The sequence below is a fragment of the Lagenorhynchus albirostris genome, chromosome 17 (assembly GCF_949774975.1).
Source record: "Lagenorhynchus albirostris chromosome 17, mLagAlb1.1, whole genome shotgun sequence".
Taxonomy (NCBI): domain Eukaryota; kingdom Metazoa; phylum Chordata; class Mammalia; order Artiodactyla; family Delphinidae; genus Lagenorhynchus; species Lagenorhynchus albirostris.
Window position 1 is genome coordinate 15,154,027 of NC_083111.1, and position 25,626 is coordinate 15,179,652.

Below are 25,626 nucleotides of genomic sequence, written 5' to 3' on the forward strand. Positions count from 1 at the left end.
CTCAAGATTTTTAGCATCTTTTATGATGTTTCATTTTAGGTGTTGTCAGCTGTAATGAAGAACACTGTGAGACAGAAGATTGAATAAAGCCTTGTAACAACTGGATTAGAGGTTTAGAAAAGAAAGTTAAAATTAGTCACTTTGGTTTTAATGTTCCAATTTCATAATATTTATTCTTTCTTTTAAATAGATTTAGGGAGTAGAAATTAAAATTCAGTGCTACACGAAAGGATGCACTAATATTTGTTCTTTTTTTTTCTTTTTGTATGAGAGAAGGAGGTAGATAACCAAGAGATATAGTGATTCATAATGAAATATACTAAGTTAAATTTTATGATGTCGGTTCTTGGCATTATAATCTATGTAACTGATTTAATTGTGGATATCTGGGTGTCTGTCAGGTTTTTCTGTGAGGGACAGTATGTTTTCGGTATTTTAACAGTAAGCTTTATGCTCTTTGGAACACTTGTGGTCCAGTGTTTTAGTTATTCTTGGTTCAAGGACGATTTAAAGGAATCAGGCCAAGAAAGTCAGCATTGTTTTCTTCTACTTCATTGCTTGCAAGGAGGAGTTTTTACAAGGTGAGCATATACTTTTGATCATTAACACTATTATTCTTTTTTTCAGACAGAAGCTACCTTTCTGTATCTGGGTAGTCAGATGTACAAAGGTTCTCTATTTGCATGTAGCACAAGGGTTACTTGCTTCTCACTAGCAGTGCTTGTGTGAGTCATTGAACTCTCAGAATTTTCCAGGTTCATTAACATAATGTTTTAATTTACCTAATTAAGTTACTTTTTCTAATATGTTATCACTTTTTTATGAGAAGGAAAAGGACTCATTTCTATGTCTTGTGAATCTTTTCTCATCTATTTTATATTTTAAGACTGATTATGTAAATATAGCCTTTCACTTGCAACTCTGATAGAGCACTTAATTTTTTAAGTTAATTGTACCATTGATTTAATGAAGTGAAATTTTTACTGCAATAACACAGTAACCATGTGGTTAGCTTGGTACAGAATCATTCACAGAACTAAAAACAACCTTAAGAATCATGTTGTTTAAAGCCTGTTTTCTGGTTAAAGAAAATAGAATCTAAATAAGCCCTGAGAATTCTGTGATTTTCCATATACCTAATTTCATATGACCTTTTCTTCATTATCTTAAGAGATTTAATTCTGTTCAAAGCGATATATATATATTAAAGGTAAAGAGAAGAATTAAAGACAGATATAAAATCATTGTTTTTCATAGTAAATTTTATCTGTATAAACAGTTGAATTGAAGCCTAGCTGTTATGGCAACATGGTAATTCAGCTTTTGAAAATGGACATTTACAATGTATAAATGTAAAATGGCAGCTTATAGCTGTTGTCACTTTTTAATGTTATAATTGACCTTGCATGGTGTGAAATAAAAGTTTAAACACTGGTGTAAAAAAAAATAAAGACATATTAAGAGGATGACGTATTATTTTGCTACAGTTAGGTTTTGAAGTTGGGCCATTTTTTTTTTTTTTTTTTGAGGTACGCGGGCCTCTCACTGTTGTGGCCTCTCCCGTTGCGGAGCACAGGCTCCGGACGCGCAGCTCAGTGGCCATGGCTCATGGGCCCAGCCGCTCTGCGGCATGTGGGATCTTCCCAGACCAGGGCACAAACCCGTGTCCCCTGCATCGGCAGGCGGACTCTCAACCACTGTGCCACCAGGGAAGCCCTGAAGTTGGGCCATTTTAATAGCCATCTTTCCTGAGAAAGATTTTAGTGGCAGTAGAATTCTAGGCGAATAGTTATTTTCTCTCTGTATATTATATTCTCTCATCTTTTTGTTTCCATTGTCACTATTGAAGAGTTAAATGTCAATCTTACTGTTGCTCTTTAAAAGTATTTTGTCTTCTTTTTTTCCCTCTGGCTACTCTTATGATTTTTCTCTTTATCTTTGGGTTTCTAAAGTTTATGATATATCCAGGTATATATTTACTTTTATTTCTCCTGCTGGGGATTTGCTGGTTCTCTTGATACTATAGATTATTATCTTCCATGAATTCTGCAGAATTCTCAGCCATTATCTTTTGTAACATTTTCTTTACCATATTTCTGTCTCTTTTCCTTCTGGGACTCCAAACAAATTTAAGGTAGACCTTCTTGCTGTATCTAACATGACTGTTACATGTTAGATTGTTGATTTGAGATTTTTCTTGTTTCCTGAGGTAAGCTTGTATCACTATAAACTTACCTCATAGAACTGCTTTTGCTGTGTTCCACAGATCATTGTGTTCTCATGTTTATTTGTCTCCAGGTATTTTTTGTTCCTCTTTGATTTTGTCAGTGGTCCATTGATTGTTTAGTAGCATATTGTTTTTGTTTTTTGCATTCTTTTCTCATAGTTGATTTCTAGTCTCATGCCATTGTGGTCAGAACAGATGCTTGATATAATTTCAATATTCGTAAATTTATTGAGACTTGTTTTGTGGCTTGTCATGTGATCTTTCCTGGAGAATGTTCCATGTGCACTTGAAAAGAATGTATATCTTGCTGCTTTTGGATGGCATGTTCTATATATAATCTGTTAAGTCCATCAGGTTTAATGTCATTTAAGCCCAGTGTTTCCTTACTGATTTTCTGTCTGGATCTTATGTCTCTCCACCGATGTAAGTGGGTTGTTAAAGTCTCCTACTATTGTTGTGTTACTGTCAATTTCTCTCTTTATGTTTGTTAATATTTGCTTTATGTATTTAGGTGCTCCTATGTTGGGTACATATGTATACCCATATTGTTATATCTTCTTCTTTGATTGATCCCCATATCATTATGTAAGTCCTTTTTTGCCTCTTGTTACAGTCTTTGTTTTAAAGTCTATCTTGTCTGATATAAGTATTGCTACCCCAGCTTTCTTATGATTTACATTTGCATGGAATACCTTTTCCTATACTCTCTCTTTCAGTCTGTATGTCTTTAGATCTGAAGTGAGTGTCGTGTAGGCAGCATATATACAGGTCTTGTTTTTGTGTCCTTTCAGCCAGTCTATGTCTTTTGACTGGAGCATTCAGTCCATTTACAGTTAAAGTAATTATTGTTAGATATGTCTTATTGCCATTTTGTTAACTGTTTTGGGGTTGTTTTGTAGTTCTTTTTGGCTTCTTTCTTCTTCTTTTGCTCTCTTCCCTTGTGATTTGATGACTATCTTTAGTGTTACGTTTGGGTTTCTTTCTCTTCTTTTGTGTGTATGTCTATTATAGATATTTGGTTAGTTATTACCATGAGGTTCATGTATAACAATCTGATCATTATACTGATAAGTGATTATTTTAAGGTGATGATGGTTTAAATTCAAACACTTTCTAACAACCATGCATTTTTGCTTCCTACCAGCCATGTTTACTGTTTTGACATCATATTTTACATCTTTCTGTTTTGTGTATCCCTTAACTACTTATTGTGAATATAGATGATTTTACTACTTTTGTCTTTTAAGCTTCCTACTAGCTTTATGAGTGATTGATCTACTACCTTTACTGTATATTTGCCTTTACCAATGAGATTTTTCCTTTCATAATTTTCATATTTCTAGTTGTGGTCTCTTTTCCTTAGAGAAGTTCCTTTAACGTTTCTTGTAAAGCTGGTTTAGTGGTTCTGAACTCTTTTAGCTTTTGCTTGTCTGTAAAACTTTATATTTCTCCTTCAAATCTGAATGATATCCTTGCTGGGTAGAGTATTCTTGCTTGTAGGTTTTTTCCTTTCATCACTTTGACTGTATGGTGCCACTCCCTCTGGCCTGTAAAATTTCTATGGAAAAGTCAGCTGATAGTCTTATGGGAGTTCCCTTGTACATACAGAGATTCTTCATTCTTACTGATTTCTTTGCTTAGTAGTTAGGGATGTGGGGACAAGTAGGTAGCCATTTGGAAAAAAATATATGAATTATAACTGGACCTTCACACAAAGTTCAGGGTTAGCCCATGCTCTAACATGGCACGTGATCTTGAAAAGAGTTTAGTCTGTTCTGTGATGAAGGTGAAATCTTTAGAAGTATATTGATAGAAACATAGAGATGAGTACCATATTGGGAGAGATTTAAAAGGTTGTAGTTTATGTCTTCAGCTTCCCAGTCTTTGATATGACAGAACATGTGCTCTAACTCCTCCTAACCAGAAGAAAATCTGAAAGGATAAACTGGCAGAGTTTTGTTTCTGGAGTAGCACTAGGCACCCCACCCCTCCCCAACCCCCAACACTAAATCCCAAACCACAAGGACAAGAAAATAGTTTTTCCCCCTGTTTGCCATTCAAATGGACAGACCACAGATTGTAGAAATTGACCAGAATGGAAGTAAGAGGAAGCAATAGCCAGTATATGCAGCATAAGAACAGTAACGGTTTTGATTCACTTTAGAGTTGGGATAATTTCAGATTGCATGTTATGGACTATACATCTAGGTAAACTACCAGACACCAGGATAAATTTCAAATGAATCAAATATTTAATGTAAAAATACTTATATTATAAGAAAACATGGGAAAATTCCTTTATAGCCTTGAAATGGGGAAAGCCTTTCTAACCATAACTTAAAATCCCTAAGCTATAAAAATTATAGATTTGATAATAAAAAATGCATGCTAATTAAAAAAAGCAAAAATCTCCCAAACAAACAAAAGCAAAGCAAAAAGGAAAACAGCTTTAACAGGAGAAAATATTTGCAATTTTGAATAGAAAAAGGGCTAGTCTTTTAGTATTTAAAGAGCTTCTGAAGTCAAAAAGAAAAAGGTCATCCACCCAATTGAAACATGGGAAAACAGTGAGGATAGTTCAGAGAAGAGGAAATGCAAATGGCTCTTAAGTTGTCTGAAGGATGCTAAGCCTTGTTCATAATTTTAAAATTGCCAATTAAAACTTCGCTGAGATATTCTTCACCTACCAGACTTGCAAAAATCCAAATGATAATACGCTCTCTTGGTAAGGCATGGGAAAACAGGTATTCTCATACTTTGTTGATGGGAGTATGGATTGGTTATGGGAGTATGGATTGCCCACCATCCCTGTGGAGGGCAGTTTGACCATATTTCAAATACACATACATACCTTTAGGCCAGAGGTTCCTCTTCTGGGAATTTATCGTACTTGCAGACATGTAAAATGACATATGCACAGCTTTTCAACTGTAGTATTCTTTGTAACAGCAAAATATTAGAAACAATTGAAATGTCTGTTGGTAGAGTTTATGGTATACCTATGCAATGGCACACTACATAGCTATTACAAAGAATGATAAAGTACTTTATGTACTGAAATGGAAAGATCTCCAATATGTACTTTTAAGTGAAAAGACAAGGTGCATACAGCAGATATGATATGCTACAGTCTGTGTAAAACAAAGTGGTGAAAAGCCATATATACTTATGCTTGCTTGTATATGCATAAAGAAACTCTAGAAGGGTACACATGAAAGTAGTAACCGTGAATTCTCATGGTCATAGGGGAGGGTGAAAACTGGGTAGTTAGGTCCTAGGAGTGGCATGGAGTTTTTTCAGCGAATAACTTTTAAAAAATGTTTGAATTATTTAAATATTTTGCCTATTCAAACAAAAAAAGAAGAAAAGGAAAAATTGAATTAGGTTTGCTATTAGTGATAAACAGATACTTGATAAACAGACACTTCCCTCTTTTTGTTTTTCTTTTTCTTTGTATTTTCTTAGTGCAGGAAGTGGCAGAATACTGAGATGAATAGTGAGGAATGAGCAAAAATTAAAACATAATTAATTTAAAACATAAGTTCATAAAAATGGGAAATTATCCAAGGGTCTGTCTAAACTAAGTAAGGAAAAACCTGAGATTTACTGAACTACAGATTCACTTCCCTACAGAATAGATAAATTGAGTTTGTGTTGGTAGATGAAAGACAAGGAATGTCAACATGAATTATTTATTAGGTGTAAGTGCCTGTTGCTACTAAGTATGTTCTCACTGCTCAGGTGTCTGTGGGGTAGAACATTTCATTTTCCAGAATATAAATTAGATGACACTTCTGTATTTCCATTTTATGTACTATTTGTGATAAAACCTTTCTCCTTGCCAAAGGAGACTTTTCCTTTGATGGGTATATGAAAGGCATTTGTATTATTTAAAATATGGAAGTTATTGTTGCTCTTTTAAAATAACTGGTAAAAAAAGTTCAAATCGTGTGAAAGAAAGTACAATGGAGATGAGTCTCCTTCCTTCCGCAGTTCCCTGGGCCCTTCTTTATGGAGTTTCTTAAATGGGCATTAAATAGTTGAACATTTTTTCTTACCTATTCTTCTATTTAAAATGCTTTAGAGAGAGGTCATCTGGTAATGTTCAAATTTCCTAGGGTGCAATATTTATGAAACTTGAGGATCTGGGCCCTTTACTTAAATCTCTAAATATTTGAGGATTTTCCGAGGTATCTTATTGTTGTTGATTTCTCATTAAATATTGTTTTGATCAGACAACATAATTTGTGTGATTATAGTCTTTTTACATTTATTGGCTTGTTTTATGGCCCAACATATAGTCTAACTTGGTGAATATTCCATGTGCATTTGAAAAGAATTTGTAAATTGCTCTTGTTGAGTGTAGTGTTCTATAAATGTATAAATTAGGGCAATATGTATCAACATATTATTAAACATATTATTATAAAACATTATTATTAAACATATTATTAAACATATTATTAAAATCTGCTATATTCTTACTGATTTTTTTCTTTTGGCCTACCTTTTCTTTCCATTACTGAGAGATGAGTGTTAAAACACTCTAATATTGTGGACTTATCTTTTTCTCCTTGTACTTTGAAAATTTTTGCTTTGTGTATCTTCAAATGCTATTATCAGGTACATTCAGATGTCTTCTTAAAAAATTGATTCTTATATCATTATGACATGACTCTTTATCTCTGTTAATACTCCTTGATTTGAAATCTATTTTGTCTGGGATAGTAATATAGCCATACTATTTTTGTGTGATTTCCTTTCAAACTATTTGTGTCTTTTTTGTTTTTTAATTTTATTTTATTATTTATTTTTGGCTGCGTTGGATCTTCGTTGCTGCGCGCAGGCTTTCTCTAGTTGTGGTAAGTGGGGGCTACTCTTTGTTGCAGTGCGTGGGCTCCTCATTGCTGTGGCTTGTCTTTGTTGTGGAGCATGGGCTCTAGGTGCGTGAGCTTCAGTAGTTGTGGCATGTGGGCTCAGTAGTTGCAGCTCGCAGGCTCTAAAGTGTAGTCTCAGTAGTTGTGGCACATGGGCTTAGTTGCTCCGCGGCATGTGGGATCTTCCCCTACCAGGCCTTGAACCCGTGGCCCTTGCATTGTCAGGCAGGTTCTTAACTACTGCGCCACCAAGGAAGTCCCTCAAACTATCCGTGTCTTTATGTTTAAATAGAGTCTCTTCCAAATCATATAGAGTTGAATCTTGATTTTTTTATCCAGTTTGACAATCTTTTATTGAAACTTTCAATCCATTTACATTTCATATATTACTGTAATTATTGATATAGTTGTCTTCTGGGCCTGCATATTGTTTTGTTTTTATTTTTTCTGTTTGGGTTCGTTGAGCTTTATGTTGTTTTTCATCAGATTTGGAAAATATTTTTCGCCAGTATGTTGTCAAGTTTTTTTTTTTCCTGCCCCATTCTCTCTCTCTGTTTCTTTTGGGACTTCAATTACACCTTTGTTATTGAGGTTCTGTTAATTTTTTTCACGAATTTTTTCTCTCTGTGTTTTGTTTGCTAATTTCAATATCTGGGTCATCTGTGGGTATGTTCCTATTAACTGATATGTTTCTATTAACTGATTATGCTCTTTAGCATAAGTTACATTTTCCTCTAAATTTGCATATCATTTAATTTTTTATTGTGTAGTGGACATTGTGATTGATACCTTGTAGAGACTCTGGTTTCTGTTATCTTCCATTGAAGAGAAAGGAGATAGTTAAATTATTGGCAAATTACCTTGACGTGATACAGAGGCTTGGTTTAGGCTTTGCTAGGGAAGGTCTATTTTGCTTTTGTTCTTAGTCCTAGGGGAAGTCTTACAGACCTGAAGTATGGTCTTTACTCCTAACATATCACCCTTTTAGCGTTTCAATGGGATGCTTGAAGTATTTACCAAGCCCCTCCAGTTTGGTGGAACTTAAACTCCAGACTCTTCCCTGTGGTAGACAGCTGCCAAAATCTCTGCTCATTCTTGCCATTTTTCCTCAGTTCTTGGAGCCTCACCCTAGATATACATAGTAAGGGGTTGGCCAAGGATTTAAGGAGGGTATATGCAGATTTGGGAGGTTTTTTACTCTGTGGCTCCCTCTTTTCTAGGATCCCTCTTAATTTCTAACCACTCTGGCAGATTCAACCTTAGTTCTCTCACTCTTTGAGCCAGTAAAATTCGACTTTCTGCTTGAGCTGTATCTACTTTTTGCCATTTGGACTGTGGGATGCTGGTAGAGGAAAAGCCAGATAAATGCATCTCATGCAGTATGGTTCCCTTCTTTCAAGGGTTAAGTGCCCTCATCCTTCTTCCTACTTTTGGTTGCTCTTTAGTGCCTTGTTTTCTTTAATATTTTGTCTGTAATTTATCATTGTCATCAGTAGGAAGGTGAGCTTGATACAAGGGAATCTCTCATCACTGGAAGCTGTTTCCTCTTTATCTCAAATAAAAGAATACATTGTGATAAAATATGCTAAGAAAGCTCCTTCTGTTTCTTTTTCTTTGGCCTCTTCATCATTTCTTCCATAAAACTGAAACAATATCCTATTGATTAAAAAATTATATTCATACTCCCCTTCTCATGAAATTATCCTCAGATAAGCAGAACTTTGCATAGGTTTGCTATTAATTGCTACAAAATTGGAAAATATTCCTCTCTAAAGTCACTGGAAATATTAATGTGCTCATCTGTAAACAGCTCCATCTTTTGTTGTTGTTGTTGTTGTTGTTGTTTAACAGGCACTGATACACCGCTTAACATGTGCCAGTTACTGGTCTAAACATTCTGCATGTATTAACTCCTTTAAGCCTCATATCAACCCAATGAGGTAGATATGATGATTACCCCCTTTTTCAGATGAGGAAACTGAGGCATCACTAGGAAGTGATGGAGCAAGGATTTGAATCCAAGCGTCCTGGCTTTTTTAGAGTCTGTACACTTAATCACTGTGCTCTGCTGGCTTTCTCACTCTATGCTGTCTGTACTGATTTTGTTCTAGGTATGTACTTGTTAATGTTTGTGAATTTTTCAAGTTTTTCAATTAGCAGTATCTATCCGTCTGCTTTAAGAGGATAGATACCTTTAAGAACATACTGTATTACATATCAGTCTTACATAATATACATACAGGAACTCCCTATTGTGCCAGATACCCAGAAAAGGCTCAAACATAAATTCACTTATAAATCTCACCTATAAATCCTGGACAGTGTTAATCATTGTTTTCCTATACTTTTACAACATAGTATTTACATTTCTGTTGAGTGGTTATTTCTTCTGCCTTGTATTGCAGCTAGCAGTTTACAGGCTTGACCTTCCTATTAGGTTGTAAGGTCATTGAAAGTGGAGGTCATGTCTTCATCATTTTTGTAGACACTCTACCCTGGCATCTAGTCCACATTGAATATAATGGACCATGTTATTCTAGAACTGTGATGGTAAAAATATACTTTTATTTGCTAGGTGAAGAATCTTTGCATATCCATATATGTATACATCTTGTTTAAAATGAGAATATCTTATATTTGTGTTTTATTTCAACTTTCCAAAGTCCTTTCATATCTACTGTCTCTTAATGGAAAGATTGTCATGAGCTCTCATTTATTCATTCATTCAGTAAATATTTTCTTAGAGCGGCTATGTACTGGTACTATTTTAGTTTCTCAGGATATAGCAGTGAACAAAACAAAGTCCCGGCTTTCATGCAGATTTCATTCTTGTGAGAAGGTACAGATAAGCAAAAATGTGTCAAGTGATGATAAAGAAAAATGAGGTAGGATAAAGAGATAGAATGCGATGGATGGTGTGATCTGGAAAGACCTCTGTGAGGAACTGGTATTTGAATAGAGACCTGAATGAAGTTAAGGAGTAAACTTGCAAAATCTCTGGGGTTTAGGAGAGTTCCAGGAAGAGGGAGTAGCAAAGACAAAGGCCTTTAACTTGGGAAAAGCAGTAAGAAAGGTACACTGAAATTGTGGGAGAAATGAGAGGGAAAGGCAGATTATGGAGGGCCTTGTAAGATGGGGTAAAGACTTTGTGTTTTATTCTAAGTATGATGGAAATCATTGGAACATTTCGAGTAGAGGGGTAACATCTAAATTATGGTTAACAGGTTCAATCTAGATGTGTGTAGAGAATAAGATGTATAGGAAGCAGGAGTAGAATCAGAGAGACCAATTATGAGGCTATCAAAGTAATCCAGGCCAGAGATGTTGGCTGCTGAAACTAGGATGGAGGCAGTGGAAGTGATAAGATGTGTTTAGATCTGGATATATTTGAAGTTAGAGCTAAGAACCAACAGAACCTGCTGAGGAAGTTTTATAGGGTATGAGAAAAAGAAAGAAGTTGGGAATTATTCCCACATTTTTGGTCTGAGCAACATGGTGCATGTTAGTGCCATTTACTGAAATGGGAAACATTGACAGAAGGAGCAAGTTGAAACTTGATATATATCACTGCCCTCATTTTATATATGGGGAAACTGAGGTGTAGATAAAGAGTTGTTTTTTTTTTTTTTTTTTTTTTGATAAAGAGTTTTGATAAGCTTTGGGCTAGAATCCTGGTTGTCTTATTGCTAGCCTCAGATATTTTTGAAATAAGTGTTTCAGTTATTTTTGTTATTAATTTTACTTGGATGATGATAAGTCATGTTCATTTAAAAATTCTTTGTAAAGAAGAGCCTGAGCAAGGATGTTTTAGGAGTCTTTGAAATTTTATGTTTTCCAGGGTGATAATGGTCACAGAGCCTAGCCCCTTGTAGATTATGGAGTACAGCTGACCCTTGAACAACATGGGTTTGAGCTGTGTGGGTCCACTTATATGCAGATTTTTTTCAGTAGTAAAGACTACAGTACTACACGATCTGAGGTTGGTTGAATCCACGGATGTGGAACTGAGGATACAAAGGGCCAGCTATCAATTATGTGTGGATTTTTTGACTGCACAGAGGGTTGGCATCCCTAACTCCACATGTTCAAGGGTCAACAGTAATTATTTGCTAGATTAAACTGAAAGAAGATTCAATCTCATCTTCAACCTTGACATTATCATAAGGGCATGTATTTGTCTTTTAGTTAAGATAAATTGCATGAAGTGCAAATTGCAGTTTGTCTTTCAGAAAATAGTGGTTAAGACTAGGAATGATAAGATATAGGTTTGGACTTTAGGTCTGCCCCTTACTCTCTGTGTAACTTTCAGCAAATCACTCTACTGTTCTCAGCCTAACTTTTCCTGTCTGTGATTTGGGAATAATACCTACTCGTCTCTCATAATAACTGTGAAGATGAAAGAAGATCATGTATGCTTAATAGTGCTAGCACACACTGGCACATCAGACATGCAATAAAAATTGTGCAGTCTTAAACCTCAATAAAGCTACAATGAAATATTTACATAGTTGAGAGAAATTTGTAGTAGAGAAAGTTTGTGGGAAAATTCTATTCTTAAACACATGTTGCTTTTTTTCCAAAATTATTATGTAAATTAATACACGTTATAAAGAATCTATTACTGAAGATAAATATTCATGTTTACTTTACAGGTATTGGTTTGCCTTGAAAAAGGGTTATCATGTGGCTTTCAAGTACACCAGCAAAACGGATAACTTCGTGGAAGAACAAATCGATCCTCATAAAGAAGTTATAGATAGGGTGACAGATTTGAGCATGCTCAGGCTATTTGAGACCTACCTGGAAGGCTGCCCACAACTTGCTCTTCAGCTCTACATCCTTCTGGAACATGGTCAAGAAAATTTCACTCAGTGTAGGTCTTTCTTAATAGCCTGTGTTAGATGGATGCCACTGATATTTTATGTCAACTGTGTAACTCTTTGGCAGGTTTTAGAATTATTTTTATTGTTTTTCTTTTTAGAATTATGTATTTTTTTTTGAAAAAGAAGTACATGGTTCAAAGGTACTTTGAGGTATATAAAGGTATACTGTCTCCCTCCCCCTTCTTCCTTTCCCTTTGTCTGCCCAGAAAACAAACTATTTTTTTTGAACATTTTATTTATTTTTATTTTTTAATAGATCTTTATTGGAGTATAATTGCTTCACAATACTGTGTTAGTTTCTGTTGCACAACAAAGTGAATCAGCCATATGCATACACATGTCCCCATATCCCCTCCCTCTTGAGCCTCCCTCCCATCCTCCCTATCCCACCCCCTGTAGGTCATCGCAAAGCACCCAGCCGATCTCCCTGTGCTATGCTGCTGCTTCCCACCAGCCAACTACTTTACGTTCAGTAGTAAAACAAACTATTATTGTCAGCTTTCTGATGATTCTTTCAGAAAAAAAAATGTAAAAGCCTATCTTTCTCTTTCCTTCTCTCTCTCTTTCTCTTTTTTTTATAGAAATGGTAGCATAAAAGCCATCTTTGTTTTTTGCACTTAACATATCTTGGAGATCTAAACATATCAGTACAGAAAAAGCGCCCTCATTTATTTTTCTTATCAGCATAGTATTACAAATTACGGATGTATCATGAATTATTTAACAGGCTCCCTCTTTATGTTAATTTAGGTTGTTTCTAATATTTTACTGTTGCAAAAAAAGCTGCAGTGAATAGTCTTATGCATGCATTCTTTTGCATGTGTGAAGTTTAGCCATAGGGTGAATTCCCAGAATCACAATCATTGGGTGAAAGTGCAAGTGCTACAAAACTAATGAAAGTTTTGCAAATCGGTTGATATGTTGCTCTTTTATAGCAGATTTCCTCATTAGGGTTAAATGTACATTTTTAAAGGACAATTTGGTATTTCCATTAAGAAAATCTTTTAATAGGTGTTTAATTTGAGATGTTAAAAGAACTATTTATTTGCTAAAAATAGTCCCAGTTTTCATTAGTGACTAGGATTCCATGCAGACTTGGATTCACCTCAGAGTAACAGATTGTCCTCTCCCCTGGAGTTCCCTCTATGCTAGACTCACCTGTGAGAACACTTCATTTTCCCAAACAGTCTTCTTGGTCCCAGTTTCCCACAAACCTCTAGATTGTAGTCCCTTCTAATATTTTTACCTTTACTTTGATTGTTAGTGCACCACTGAAATGAACCTACTGTGTATGAGACCTCTTTTTCCTTGTGATGCAAAGAATTTGTGGGTTGGGATTTATTAGTCCCTGAAGCTAAAGTTCAGCATATAGGGTTTACAACCTGTATTATGGTAGATCTACTGATGTTAACTGTGGCTGCTTTCTGTGTGGGGGGATTGTGAATGATTTTATCTATTTCATCTTCCTTATACTTTTCTGAATTTCCAAATTTTCTACAGTAACCATGTATTGTTTTGATAATCAGGAAGAATAATTCAAAATGTAAAAAAAAATCAGTTTATATACAGAACTACTTCAGAAGACTGAACAAATTCTTTTATCTTTGTTCCTTCTGAAATCATGCTAAAGAGGAGAGTAACAAGTAAAAACAGTATAAACCCATAAGGACAAAGAGAATGCAGAGTAGAATAGCAGATTAGAAATGTCAACAAATATTTAGGAGATGGAAAGCAGTTAGAAAACTTGGGTTATTCAAATCAGTTCCACCACCACTAAAAGGCTAGATTATTTGAATCAACTCTCCCCCTGAAATTATCTAAAACAATTGGTTAAGTATTTTCAAAAGTCTTCATAAAAGCTTAAAACAATCTGATACAACAGGCAAAAATATGCATGAAAGTGGGAATGCAGCAGGGTTGAGTAGGACTGTGAAGGCTTTATACCCTGAGGGTTTTTACTGAACCTTATAAACAAGCAGATTCAGTTTTGATGGCTTCGCAGGGTGTGGAGGACTGGAGACAAAACTCAGGGTCTTCACAAGGGAGGGACATCTGGTAGAAAATTCTAATCCGTAAAACTGGCACTCCAAAAGTCACCCTCCTCAGGGTAAAAGTGAAGTTACCTACCTCTAAATGAAACTTGACTGCATAAACAGAAATAATACTATGTGGCTAAGAAAAAGATAGAATGAAGACAAGCAGTAGCATGAAAGTCAGGTGGAAGATGGATGGAGTTAAACTGTTTTAAATTCCTTGTATAGTTCAGGAGAAAGGTAAAGCAAAAGTGGATCCACGTGTAAAACAAAAACAATTAGAGAGACCCGATTTTTGAAAAGAAGAATGTAATACTAGGAAAACAGAATTATGTTAGTGTGCTTGGGCTGCCGTAACAGAATACTATAGACTGGGCAGCTTAACCAACAGAAATATATTTTCTTACAGTTCTGGAGACTAGAAATCCAAAATCAAGGTACCAGTAGGGTTGGTTTCTCGTGAGGACTCTCTTTGGGTTGCAGATGGCCACCTTCTTGCTGTGTCCTCACATGTCTTTCCTCTGTGTATGGAGAGAAAGAGAGATCTCTGGTATCTCTTTCTATTCTTACAAGGATACCGGTCCTATTAGATTTGGGCCCCACCTTTACGAACTTGCTTAACCTTAATTGTCTCCCTAAAGGCCCTATCTCAAAGTATAGTCACATTGGGGGTTAGGGCTTTAACATATGAATTTTGGAAGAATACAGTTCAATTCATAAAAGACATGAAAGTAAGCATTTTTTAAAAAATAAAATAAAGAACAGTAAATTACAGGGATAAGAAAGTTGACCAATACCACAAATTTCACGAGAAAGAAACGTAATATATTTTTATTATTTTAATACTCTTTTATCTAATTTTTTTGGCTGTGTACTCTGATCGGGTTTTGATTTGATAATGATTTTATTATATAATTTCCACAGAGAGAAAAGAAAAATTCAATCTTTTTTTCTAGCATAGTTAATAGAAATTAGGTTTTTGTTTATTTTTAATTTAGAGAAGTTTCAACTTCACAAAGTATTGATAATATTATAAGTATATTTTTTGATTGTTGTCACATTTGGGGACAACTCTACCAATGTCTTCAATAATGTGCTATAAGATCAGAGTATATCAAGATTTTTTTTGATGAAGTAACTAATTTTAAATACTGTTTGAATTGACAACACTTGTTTATTGTCAATGTCTCCTTTAGTGAATAGTGGGAGTCTTGTTTTCTTTACTGGTGTCAATAATGTCAAATCAGAAGAAATTAATAAGAATCTGTATAGATGTGATTGGGCAAGGTCATTTCATATCGGGAGAAACGCATAAGCAAAGGCGTGGTTTGGCAAAGACAAGGAATTCCTTTTGGATAGAGTATAATGTACAGATTAGATTAGCAAAATGAGGAGAAAAAATATTGGAAACAGGTAGGTAAGTGGGAAATGGGAAATAACGTCAAACTAATAGTGCCAACTGGATGAGGATAGACCGTCATGCCTTAATATTAAGGAATCAAAGGCCTGTTGACAGCAAGATAGTGAAGTGTTAAGATCAGGCAAACTACTTGAGAATCCTAGATCTGTTACTTACTAATCAGAATTATTCAAGCAAATCTTGTAAACATATCCCCCTAAACCTAAACTATTCTCAACTCAATTTCCCTTTAGCCAGATCCCCAAAATGACCACAGCTTGCTTCAATGCACCTAGGGAAAATGTGAGAGAGGAAAAGTAAGAGACAGGGAATTTTAGCAACTGCAATGAAAATACCTTATTTTTCCAACTTTTATAAAATATATATGACAAAGTGAACACCTTGCCAGGGCTTTGCCAGGCTTGGAAGGAGTCTGGGCAAGTGTAGGTCCCTGAAATTTAAGCTTCACTACCTTCATGATAAATCTACCTGTGAGGTAAAAATACTGATTAACTTTAAACTATGATATGTTTAATATGCATGTTGTGATTTCTAGGGAAGCCATCAAAGAATAAAAACAGCATATCTCTGAAAGATGTGGGTTACTAGATTGAAAGGTTGATAAAAACGGCCCATACCAAGCCCATCATTATAACATTTCAGAGACGCAAAGATGAAGATAAGATTCTAGAAGATTTGAGAGAAAATAAAGATCATTTAAGGATAGGGAAATTGAATGGCTTTGAAATTCTTAACCATAACACTTGAGATTAGAATTTAATAGATCAATGACTTCAAAGTTTCAATGGAAAACATTTTTAAACTTTGAATTTCTGTTGAAACTGTGTATCAAACATGAGGGTAGAATAAAGACATTTTGAGACATACATGGTCTCAAAAGTTTAGCTTAGGTACAACTTTTCTCAGGAATGTCTGGAGAATGCTTGATCAAACCATGAGAACGAAGCAAGAAGGAAATATTGGAACAGGAAACAGGAAGTCAGCACTGAAGAGAGGTGAAGGGAAGTTTTGGGAAGACAGGAAGCAAACCTTGACAGCAGCCACCTTTAAGCAGAAGGATCATATTATTACAAAACAAAAAACAAACAAAAAACCCCTAATAGATGTATATAGGGGAGTTTAATTAATTAATTTGAAGAATTTGCTGAGAAATACTGATGAGTCATGAAAAACTAAGCAAAGTAAGTAACAATGAAAAGTTTTAAAAGAAAGGAAATATGATCAGAATGTAGTACTTGGCTGAGCAGTCAAAGAGGCTGTACTTATGTAGTCATAATAAGGTAAACACTGGATATTGATTTTACCAAAAATTGTGATGTTACTCTTTTGGGTAGAAGGAGAGAGAGGAAAATGGAAGGAGGGTGTGTATATATGTGTGCATGTGCAAAAATTTCCCCTTCCCACGTAGGAAATTAATAATCAGAGTCTAAAGTAGATAAGAAATAGCACAGTATGTGTTTTATTTAGAAATATGGCAATACATGGCAGAAGTAAAGGTAGAAGAGTTGATAGTAATTTTTTCTGAGGGTCATGGCTAAGAGGTCAGAAGGGGTAGAGCAGTCTACTGCTATTTTCTTATAAGTTCTTTAGCACTTATCAACTTTTAAAAACAATGTATATGTACTGGTTTGGTAGAAATTAAAACCAATTATAAAAAAGATATCACAGGGAAATTTAGGGGAAAGTGATGTTTTAATTCAAATATTTTTGAATTAAAGAAGAAAGAAAAGAAGCCCAACTAATTGTGCAGTTCAGAGTGGTATATGCTAAAACCAGGAGAGTTGACAAAGACATTTATAATCGTCTTCACTAGAGGATCTATCTTAAGTCTGCCTTCCTATCCTAATATATAGCCCTCCAGTGAGGCTGAATGGGAATGATGAGCATTCTCTATTTTACTCCAAATTATTTCCTTCTAATTCTCTAATATCTTTGCTTTCAGTTTTATAAGTCCCCAGCTTTGAGTTCACATCCTTCTACTCTACCATCTTGAGCTAATCTCAGTCTCCAGCTTTGAGAGTGGGGCTAATGACATGCCTTTCCAAAGTAGTAATGAACTTACTTTTCTGTTACTTGTTGGGGAAAAAATGGGATAAAGGTGCCAAGCCTACAGAAATTTGTAAGTTTTAGATCATGTTTGTTCATTTGATCCATCATCTTAAAGATATGGGAAATTGAGCTGTTGATACCTCATACTTACATTAAATTTTCTGTTTAACCTCTCTCCCTTCCTTTCTTCCTGCCCTCTTCTCTCTCATGATGTCATTTCCTAGTGAATTAGGTATATGCCCAAGGTCAAAGCCAAAAAGACTGGAAAAGCTAGGACTATAACTGTAGTCTCTTAGAGAACTTCCAGAGTATGCAGTTTCCATTGTACCAGTTGCTCAATAAAATTTGTCCAGTGAATTTATTCACCATGTTATAAAGCAGTCTAATGTAGTGGTTAAGCACACCAACTTTGGAATCAGGCAAATTTCAGTTCAAATCTCATCTCTCTGAAACTTGGTGGCTGTGTGACTTGGGTCAAGAAATGTATATATATTCTCTAAGCATTAATTCCCTCATATGTAATATAGGAATATTAATATCTATTTCAAAGGATTAAATGAGATGAGTATATAAAGTACCTGATGTGTTTATGGGTGTGTATATACAGATGAAGCATGTATGGCATATAGTAATTTAATATTGCTATTATTATTCCTATAACTATATCTTAAAAAAATTTTTGTTTTGTAGATGCAGCCATCATGGTCTCTTGCTGTGCTATTTCTTGGTCGACTGTTGATTATCAAGTAGCTTTAAGAAAATCCTTACCTGATAAAAACCTCCTTAATGGACCCTGTCCTAAACTCGTATATCTCTTTTACAAGTTGTTTACATTATTATCTTGGATGTTGAGTGTTGTGCTTCTTTTGTTCTTAAATGTTAAGATTGCTTTATTCCTGTTGTTATTTCTTTGGTTTTTAGGTATATTGTGGGCATTTAAAGAACAAACTGATTTTTGTGCTTCCATAGGTATGGAATTCATATACAGGATTGTCGTTGGATTCATTCTTGTCTTTACATTTTTTAATATTAAGGGACAGAATACCAAATGTCCAATGTCTTGTTATTATATTGTAAGGGTATTGGCCACATTGGGGATATTGATTGTGTTCTGGTCTTACCCACTCTCTATTTTTAATTCAGACTATTTTATACCTGTCAGCATCACTATAGCTCTTACTCTTCTCCTTGGAATTATTTTTCTTATTGTTTATTACGGGACTTTACACCCAAACAGAAGTGAAGAAACAAAACTGGATGAAGCTGATGGAAAACCAGTTCAAAGAGATTGTAGAATGAAGTATTTCCTAATGGAATAAGGTATTCACTTAAGAGATATGTTTTCTTATTTTTTGTTTCATTGGTTAGTAAAGAAAAAGTTTGTGTATATGTGTGTTATGTCTTATTTTTGCCTTCTCTAATTTGAGGGCAGTTCTAGTACATTAATTATGTATGTTAGAGAGTATAATAATGTTCTTATTATCTAAGTTAATTTCTCACTTGGTTTTGAAGATCTTGGGTACTTAGATATATTTGCCTATGGCCTGGTAGAGTTGCCATCTTGAGCCTGAACTGAAAGAAATGGTCTCATTCCCATAATTAGAAGGCTGGAATTGAACTTCCCTCCAACTTTTCCCTCATTGTTTCTGAGCTAAAACTGATGTACTCGTAGTGGGGAAATAAAAGGAAGAGAAGAGCAGGATACTCATTCTTCTTTCCTCTATTTTCTTGATTCAGTGAATATATTTTGAGTCGGGGACAGATGGAGTAGAGGAAAAGGGAAAGGAGGGAAGAGGAAGAAAAAACAGAAAATTGACCGTTTTAACCCATCTTAACCTTTTTTTTTTTGCGGTACGCGTGCCTCCCACCGCCGCGGCCCATTTGGCTGCGGAGCACAGGCTCCGGACGCGCAGGCTCAGCGGCCATGGCTCATGGGCTCAGCCGCGCCGCGGCACGTGGGATCCTCCCAGACTGGGGCACGAACCCGTGTCCCCTGCATCGGCAGGCGGACTCTCAACCACTGCGCCACCAGGGAAGCCCTCCTTCTTTTTAAAGGATGGATAATATTCCATTGTATATATATATGCCACATTTTCTTTCTTTATCCATCATTGGGTTGCTTCCACCTCTTGGCTTTTGTGAATAATGCTATAATGAACATGGATTTGCAAATGTTTCTCCAACAACCTGCATTCAACTCTTTGGGATATATACCCAGAAGTGGGATTGGTGGATCATATGGTTTTCCTATTTTTAATCCTTTGAGGAATCTCCATACCGTTTTAGTATAATGTCTGCACCATTTTACAATCCCACTAACAGTGCACAAAGATGACAATTTCTCCACATCCTCACCATCACTTATTTTCTGTTGTTGTTTTTTGTTTTTGTGGTGATAGTGGCTATCCTAATGGGTATGAAGTGATACCTCATTGTAGTTTTGAATTGCATTTCTCTAATTATTAGTGATATTGAGCAACTTTTCATATACCTGTTAGCCATTTGTGTATCTTCCTTGGGGAAATGTCTATATTTGATAAGGGGTTAATATCCAGAATATAGAAATAACTGCAACTCAACAACAAAACACCCAAAAACTTGACTAAAAAATGGGGAAACCACTTGAAGTAACCAAATCATATTTAAATAGTTTTATGTGTTATTCCTTCTAGTAAGAACTAAATTTTGGTCCTAGGAGTAATATGTAAACCAGTTATGTTAGGTTGAACTCCTGGAAATAATGACACATTTTCCATCGAATTATCCTTTCTTTTTCAGTTCTTTACCCTTTCTTTTCCTTGGGTCAGCTCTTAATGAGTGAGTCCCCAAACAATAGCCTTCTCTATCACCAAGATAAAAAAATGTCCATTTCTATATTTAGTCTTGTAACTTAATATAAAATTGCTGTATAGCTTTTGGGAAGGAGGGTTCAACTACCAAAGCTATTAGAAAATAATAAGTATGTTAAGCATTAACTCTGTGCCTAGCATTCTGTTAGGTACTGTTGTGGATACAAAACAAATGTAGAATAGAGTTATGTTCCTTGAGAAGGTTACGTACTGAGCATTTATAGAAACTGACTTTCTGAATGTTTACTGTTTTCAATTTTGATTTTACAGTAAATGAAACAAATAAATACTGAATAACAGAAGTGGTTATATTTATATACCTACATAGAGTATATAAAACTCAATCAGATGTCCCCTGCACTACTCTTTGAGAAAGTTAGGCAATGTGGAAGAACCATTTATTCTTGCAGGAGCTAGAGAATCTAGAGTTTACTTTGGGCACATGATCTTGGTATGTGTGAACCGCACTTACCGTATTTCTCCCTCTCTCTGCATGTTTTAGTGTGTATGTATACATGTATATTTGAGACAGTGAAGATGGGAAAAGTTAGGCTCATTTAGCAGCACTTGAGTCAGAACCTTTGAGTCATAAAAGACCAAAAGACTTTGAGTCATAAAATGAAAGTGCTCTTTATTCCTTCCTAAAGATTTAGATGTCCATGTGTTATTTCCCTTCAGCCACGAGAAATTCTTTTAGCATTTTCTGTTTAGGTTTGTTGATGATGAATTCTTTTTTCTTTTTCCTTTATCTGAACATGTCTTTATTTCTCCTTCATTCTTACAGGATTATTTTTGCTGGATATAGGGTTCTGGGTTGACAGTACTTTTTTCCTTTAAGCATTTTAAAAAATACATTTATTTATTTTATTTATTTTTGGCTGTGTTGGGTCTTTGTTGCTGCACACAGGCTTTCTCTGGTTGCAGTGAGCGGGGGCTACACTTTGTTGTGGTGTGCGGACTTCTCATTGCAGTGGCTTCTCTTGTTCTGGAGCACAGGCTCTAGGCAGGCTTCAGTAGTTGTGGCACGCAGGCTCAGTAGTTGTGGCTTGCGGGCTCTAGAGCACAGGCTCAGTAGTTGTGGCACACGGGATTAGTTGCTCCGCAGCGTGTGGGATCTTCCCGGACCAGGGCTCAAACCTGTGTGTCCCCTGCGTTGGCAGGTGGATTCTTAACCACCTTAACCCTGTGCCACCAGGGAAGCCCCTTTTCCTTTAAGCATTTTAAAGATAATTCAACTAATTTCTAGTGTTCATTGTTTTTGTTGAGAAGTTAGTAATAATTCAAATCATTGTCACTCGATATGTAATTTGTTATTTTTCTCTGGCTGTTTTGAGATTTTACCTTAGTTTTTGGTTTGCAGTAGTTTCACTACTATGTTTATGGGTATAGCTTGTATTTATCCTACTTGGGGTTCTCTGAGATTCTTGAAGCTGTCATTTTACCATATTTAATGTTTCTGGTATTCTTCACATATTCTTTCTATCACTTTATCTCTCTTCTTGGACTTCACTAACATGTGGTAGACCTACTGATATTATCCCATAGACCCCGAAGGCTCTGTTCATTTTTTTCCAATTTATTTTCTCAGTCCTTCATATTAGATTTGTCTTCAAGTTCACTGACTTTTTCATTCATTAATTTAATCTGTTAAGCTCATCCAATGAATTTTTAAAAAAAAAATTCAGATATTTTTATGTTCTAGAATTTTCATTTGGTTCTTTTTTATGGCTTCTATTTCTCTGCTAAGATTTTATATTTTTCCTTATTAAGAGCATGTTTTCCTTTATATCTTTGATAATACTTATAATAGATGCTTAAAATCCCTGTGTGTTGATTCCAATATCTGGGTCATCTCAGGATTGGTCTCCATTAATCACCTTTTCTCTTGAGTATGGGTTACATTTTCCTGTTCCCTCTTATGTCCACTAATTTTGAATTGTGTCCTGGATGCTATGAGTGGTGCACTTTAAATCCTCTTGATTGTTTTTTAGGGGAGTATTTTTTTTTTTTTTAGCAGGCATTTAACTTGAACTTTAAACTCTAAACAACCTTTATTTGTTTAACCTTCAGTGTACTACTTGGAGCCTACTCCTCATGTATATATAGTTCAAAGTCAGTCAGAGATTGGGGAAGAGTTAATATATGGAATGAGGCTGTCTCTGTGTTGGCTGTCTCCTTTCTAGGATTTTCACCATCACTTTTCAGTTGCTGTGGTCACTCCATACTCTGTCCTCTGGGACTTTAAACCATTAAGACTGCAGCTTTTCTATCTGGGTTTGTGTACACAGTGTACTGACTGGGGTCTATCTTCACTCAGTGCCATTCCTTCTCCCCAATGTTGACCGCTTTCCAATGTCTGCCTGCTTTTTTGCTGTCAAGTGTTTTCAGGTAGTTTTTTTCATATTTTGTCCAGAGTTTACAATGGTTGTTTGTGAGAGAGTTTAAACAGTGGGAGTTATACCCATCTTTTTTATTAATCAGTAACATTTTCAGCAATCTTTCTGTAATGTTTGTATTCTTTCTGTGATATTTGCTTAAAATGATGTGTAAATTCCTTTTGTTTAACATTTAATCCTCTCATATCCTTACTTATTTGACCCTCACAAAAAACTGGGCAATATAGTTATTATTATTTTCACTACCCTTTAGCTGGGAAAAGCAAGCCTCAAAGAATTTAAGTAACTTACCAAAGTTCACACAGATCAAATCTCATAACTTTTGACGTCAAGTCTAGTTTACTTTCATTCTGTTCTTTATCTGATAAATAGATGAACTGACCATCAGCAGCCTAGAGCTGTACTAAATTAAACATGATTTTAAAACTATTATTAAATTACTTATTTGCCCACAAAACAGTTTTTTAAAAGTCTGGCCCCAATATTTTTTGGCCTTAGTTCAGCATGGGGCTGAGGTTGTGTCACTGATAGTTTGAATAATTCAACTAACAATATATGTAATGGGAAGTAGCAATTTATGTAATGGAAAAATGGGTAGAAATAATATACATCTACTAAAGAGTCTGAATATTAAATGCCCCATCCAAACCTGGCTTGAATATTCATTCCATTCAACAAACATTTTTCCATTGATTTTATATCAAAGAAACAATGTAGTGGTTAAGCACACCAACATCGATCCTGGATCCTGGTCAGATGTTTTGGCTAGTTAGCAAGCTCTTAAAGTGAACTTTTAATATCGAATTAATTTACCTTTATTCATTTTATCCTATTTTCTATATCATTCAGTTATAGATTTATAGCACTTTTAAATCCCCCACCAACTAAGTGTCAGCTTTTTCTAGATTATTCTGCACATATGAAGGGCCTAGGAATAATTATGAATAATTATGAGCAATAGTCTCATAAATGAGCACTCATATGCACTGCCCTAGTCAGGGTTCTCCAGAGAAACAATAGGATATATATGGATGCCTGTAAGAGGGGATTTATTATAAGAAGTAGCTCACGTGGTTATGGAGGCTGAAAAGCCCCACCATCTGCTCTCTGCAAGCTGGAGAACCATGAAAGCCTGTGGTGTAATTCTGTCCAAGTCTGAAAGCCTAAGAATCATGGGGCTAATGATGTAAACAATGATCTGACTCCAAAAGCTTGAGAACCTGGAGAACCAATGTCTGAGGACAAGCGAAGATAGATGTAGTTTGAGTAGAGAGAGCGAATTTGCCCTTCTTCTGACTTTTTGTTCTATTTAGGCCCTCAACAGATTGGATGACACCCACGCACACTGGGCAAATGCTTTACTCAGTTCACCAAATCAAATGCTGATCTCTTCAAGAAACACCCTGACAGACACTCCCAGGAACAATGTTTTACCATCTATCTGGGCATCCCTTAGCCCAGTCAAGTTAACCCATAACATTAACCATTACATGCACCTATATACTTCCACATTTACTTCAAATACAAATAGAATGCTTCCCTTAGACTAGTGGTTCTCAAATGTTAGTGTGCATCAGAATCACATGGAGGGGCCATTAAAACAGGTTACTGTACACCATCCACAGAGTTTCTTTTCAGTAGGTCTTAGGTGGGGCTTGAACTTTGTTATGTCCAAGAAGTTCCTGGATGTTGCTAATGCTGCTTATCTGCCCATCCGGCTTTGAGAACTGTTGCTGACTTTTGAAGGCAACAGTTATATATCACTGTTAATAACTAGTTCTAAAATAGCCACTAGGGGGCAATGGAACCACAGACAAATTGGATGTGCAGCTTAATAGGTTCCCTGGTTTATGCTATCAGTTACAGTATTGGCGCAAGCCATAAGAAAACCGAAGCCAAACATTAATTTCCTGTACAATATCTTGAGGCTCATTCTCAACTGTAATATAAATCAAAGCTTGTCTTTATGATTGCGGGGGTCATAGAAGTATAATGCAATTCTAACTCTGGCTGATGCCTGTTTTGTGATCACAATAAATTAAAAGTTGGACTTTTCTAAGTGGGCATTTGCATATATACCTAGTAGTTTTGGGGGTTAACATGAACAATTTGTGGTTTCCCAAAGAGACTACATTTTGATAATAGGTTTAGTTTGTTATGGAGATAACTCTATACTTAAGTGGTATTTATTGTTTTAAGACATGCACTTTTTATTGTGTGAAAATGAGACCTAAGTACTTTTAAAAAAATGTTAAACCTAGTATACACTAACCTCAATTCACAGAACATAAAGATTCACAGAGTATAGGGAATTTGTAATTATTTTCTCCTAGATATATTGTTTGATGGTACAAAAGGACTAGAGAAAAATCAAAAGATGTAGTTTGCACGGTGTTGTTATGTTTTCTTTTTCCTTTTTGCTTTGAAAGCCCAAAGACCTGAGTTATTCCGTGCCTTGACATTATTACCTGGATGACCTTGATGATTTAATCTCTCTAAGTCTCAGTCTCTATATATGTAGAGCGAGAATTATATAATACAACTATCTCTCTGGGCTGCTGTGAAAAATCAGTGAGATACTATATATGATAGTATTTTATAGATTGTAACTATCTCTGAAATTTTCTATTTTTGACATACTTCCACCAGCATGCAGTATATTTTGAACTTGGTTTTGATGCCATTGTTATACCTTTGTAAAATTGCTTCCACACATATAAAATAGTAATACTCATATAAAAAGTTTGGAATTATATGGCAAAGAAGTTTAATTTTTTTGCATGTAACATCTTAGTTTTTCATTAGTTTTTTCTTGTGTGGTAAGTATTGTTCCTGATATGTAGAAAATATAATCTACAGGGACTGCTAAATACAACTAATTAGTACTGAAAT

The 25,626-nt window shown here is 35.3% G+C and overlaps 1 protein-coding gene across 1 annotated transcript; it reads left to right on the forward strand.

Moving 5' to 3' along the window:
- The first annotated feature begins 309 nt into the window (after positions 1–309).
- Positions 310–18,808, forward strand: XKR9 (XK related 9). The gene is made up of 3 exons (XM_060128446.1): positions 310–581; positions 11,757–11,977; positions 18,180–18,808. The coding sequence occupies exons 1-3, from the start codon at positions 310–312 to the stop codon at positions 18,806–18,808; spliced, it is 1,122 nt and encodes a 373-aa protein (XP_059984429.1).
- The last annotated feature ends 6,818 nt before the right edge of the window (positions 18,809–25,626 follow it).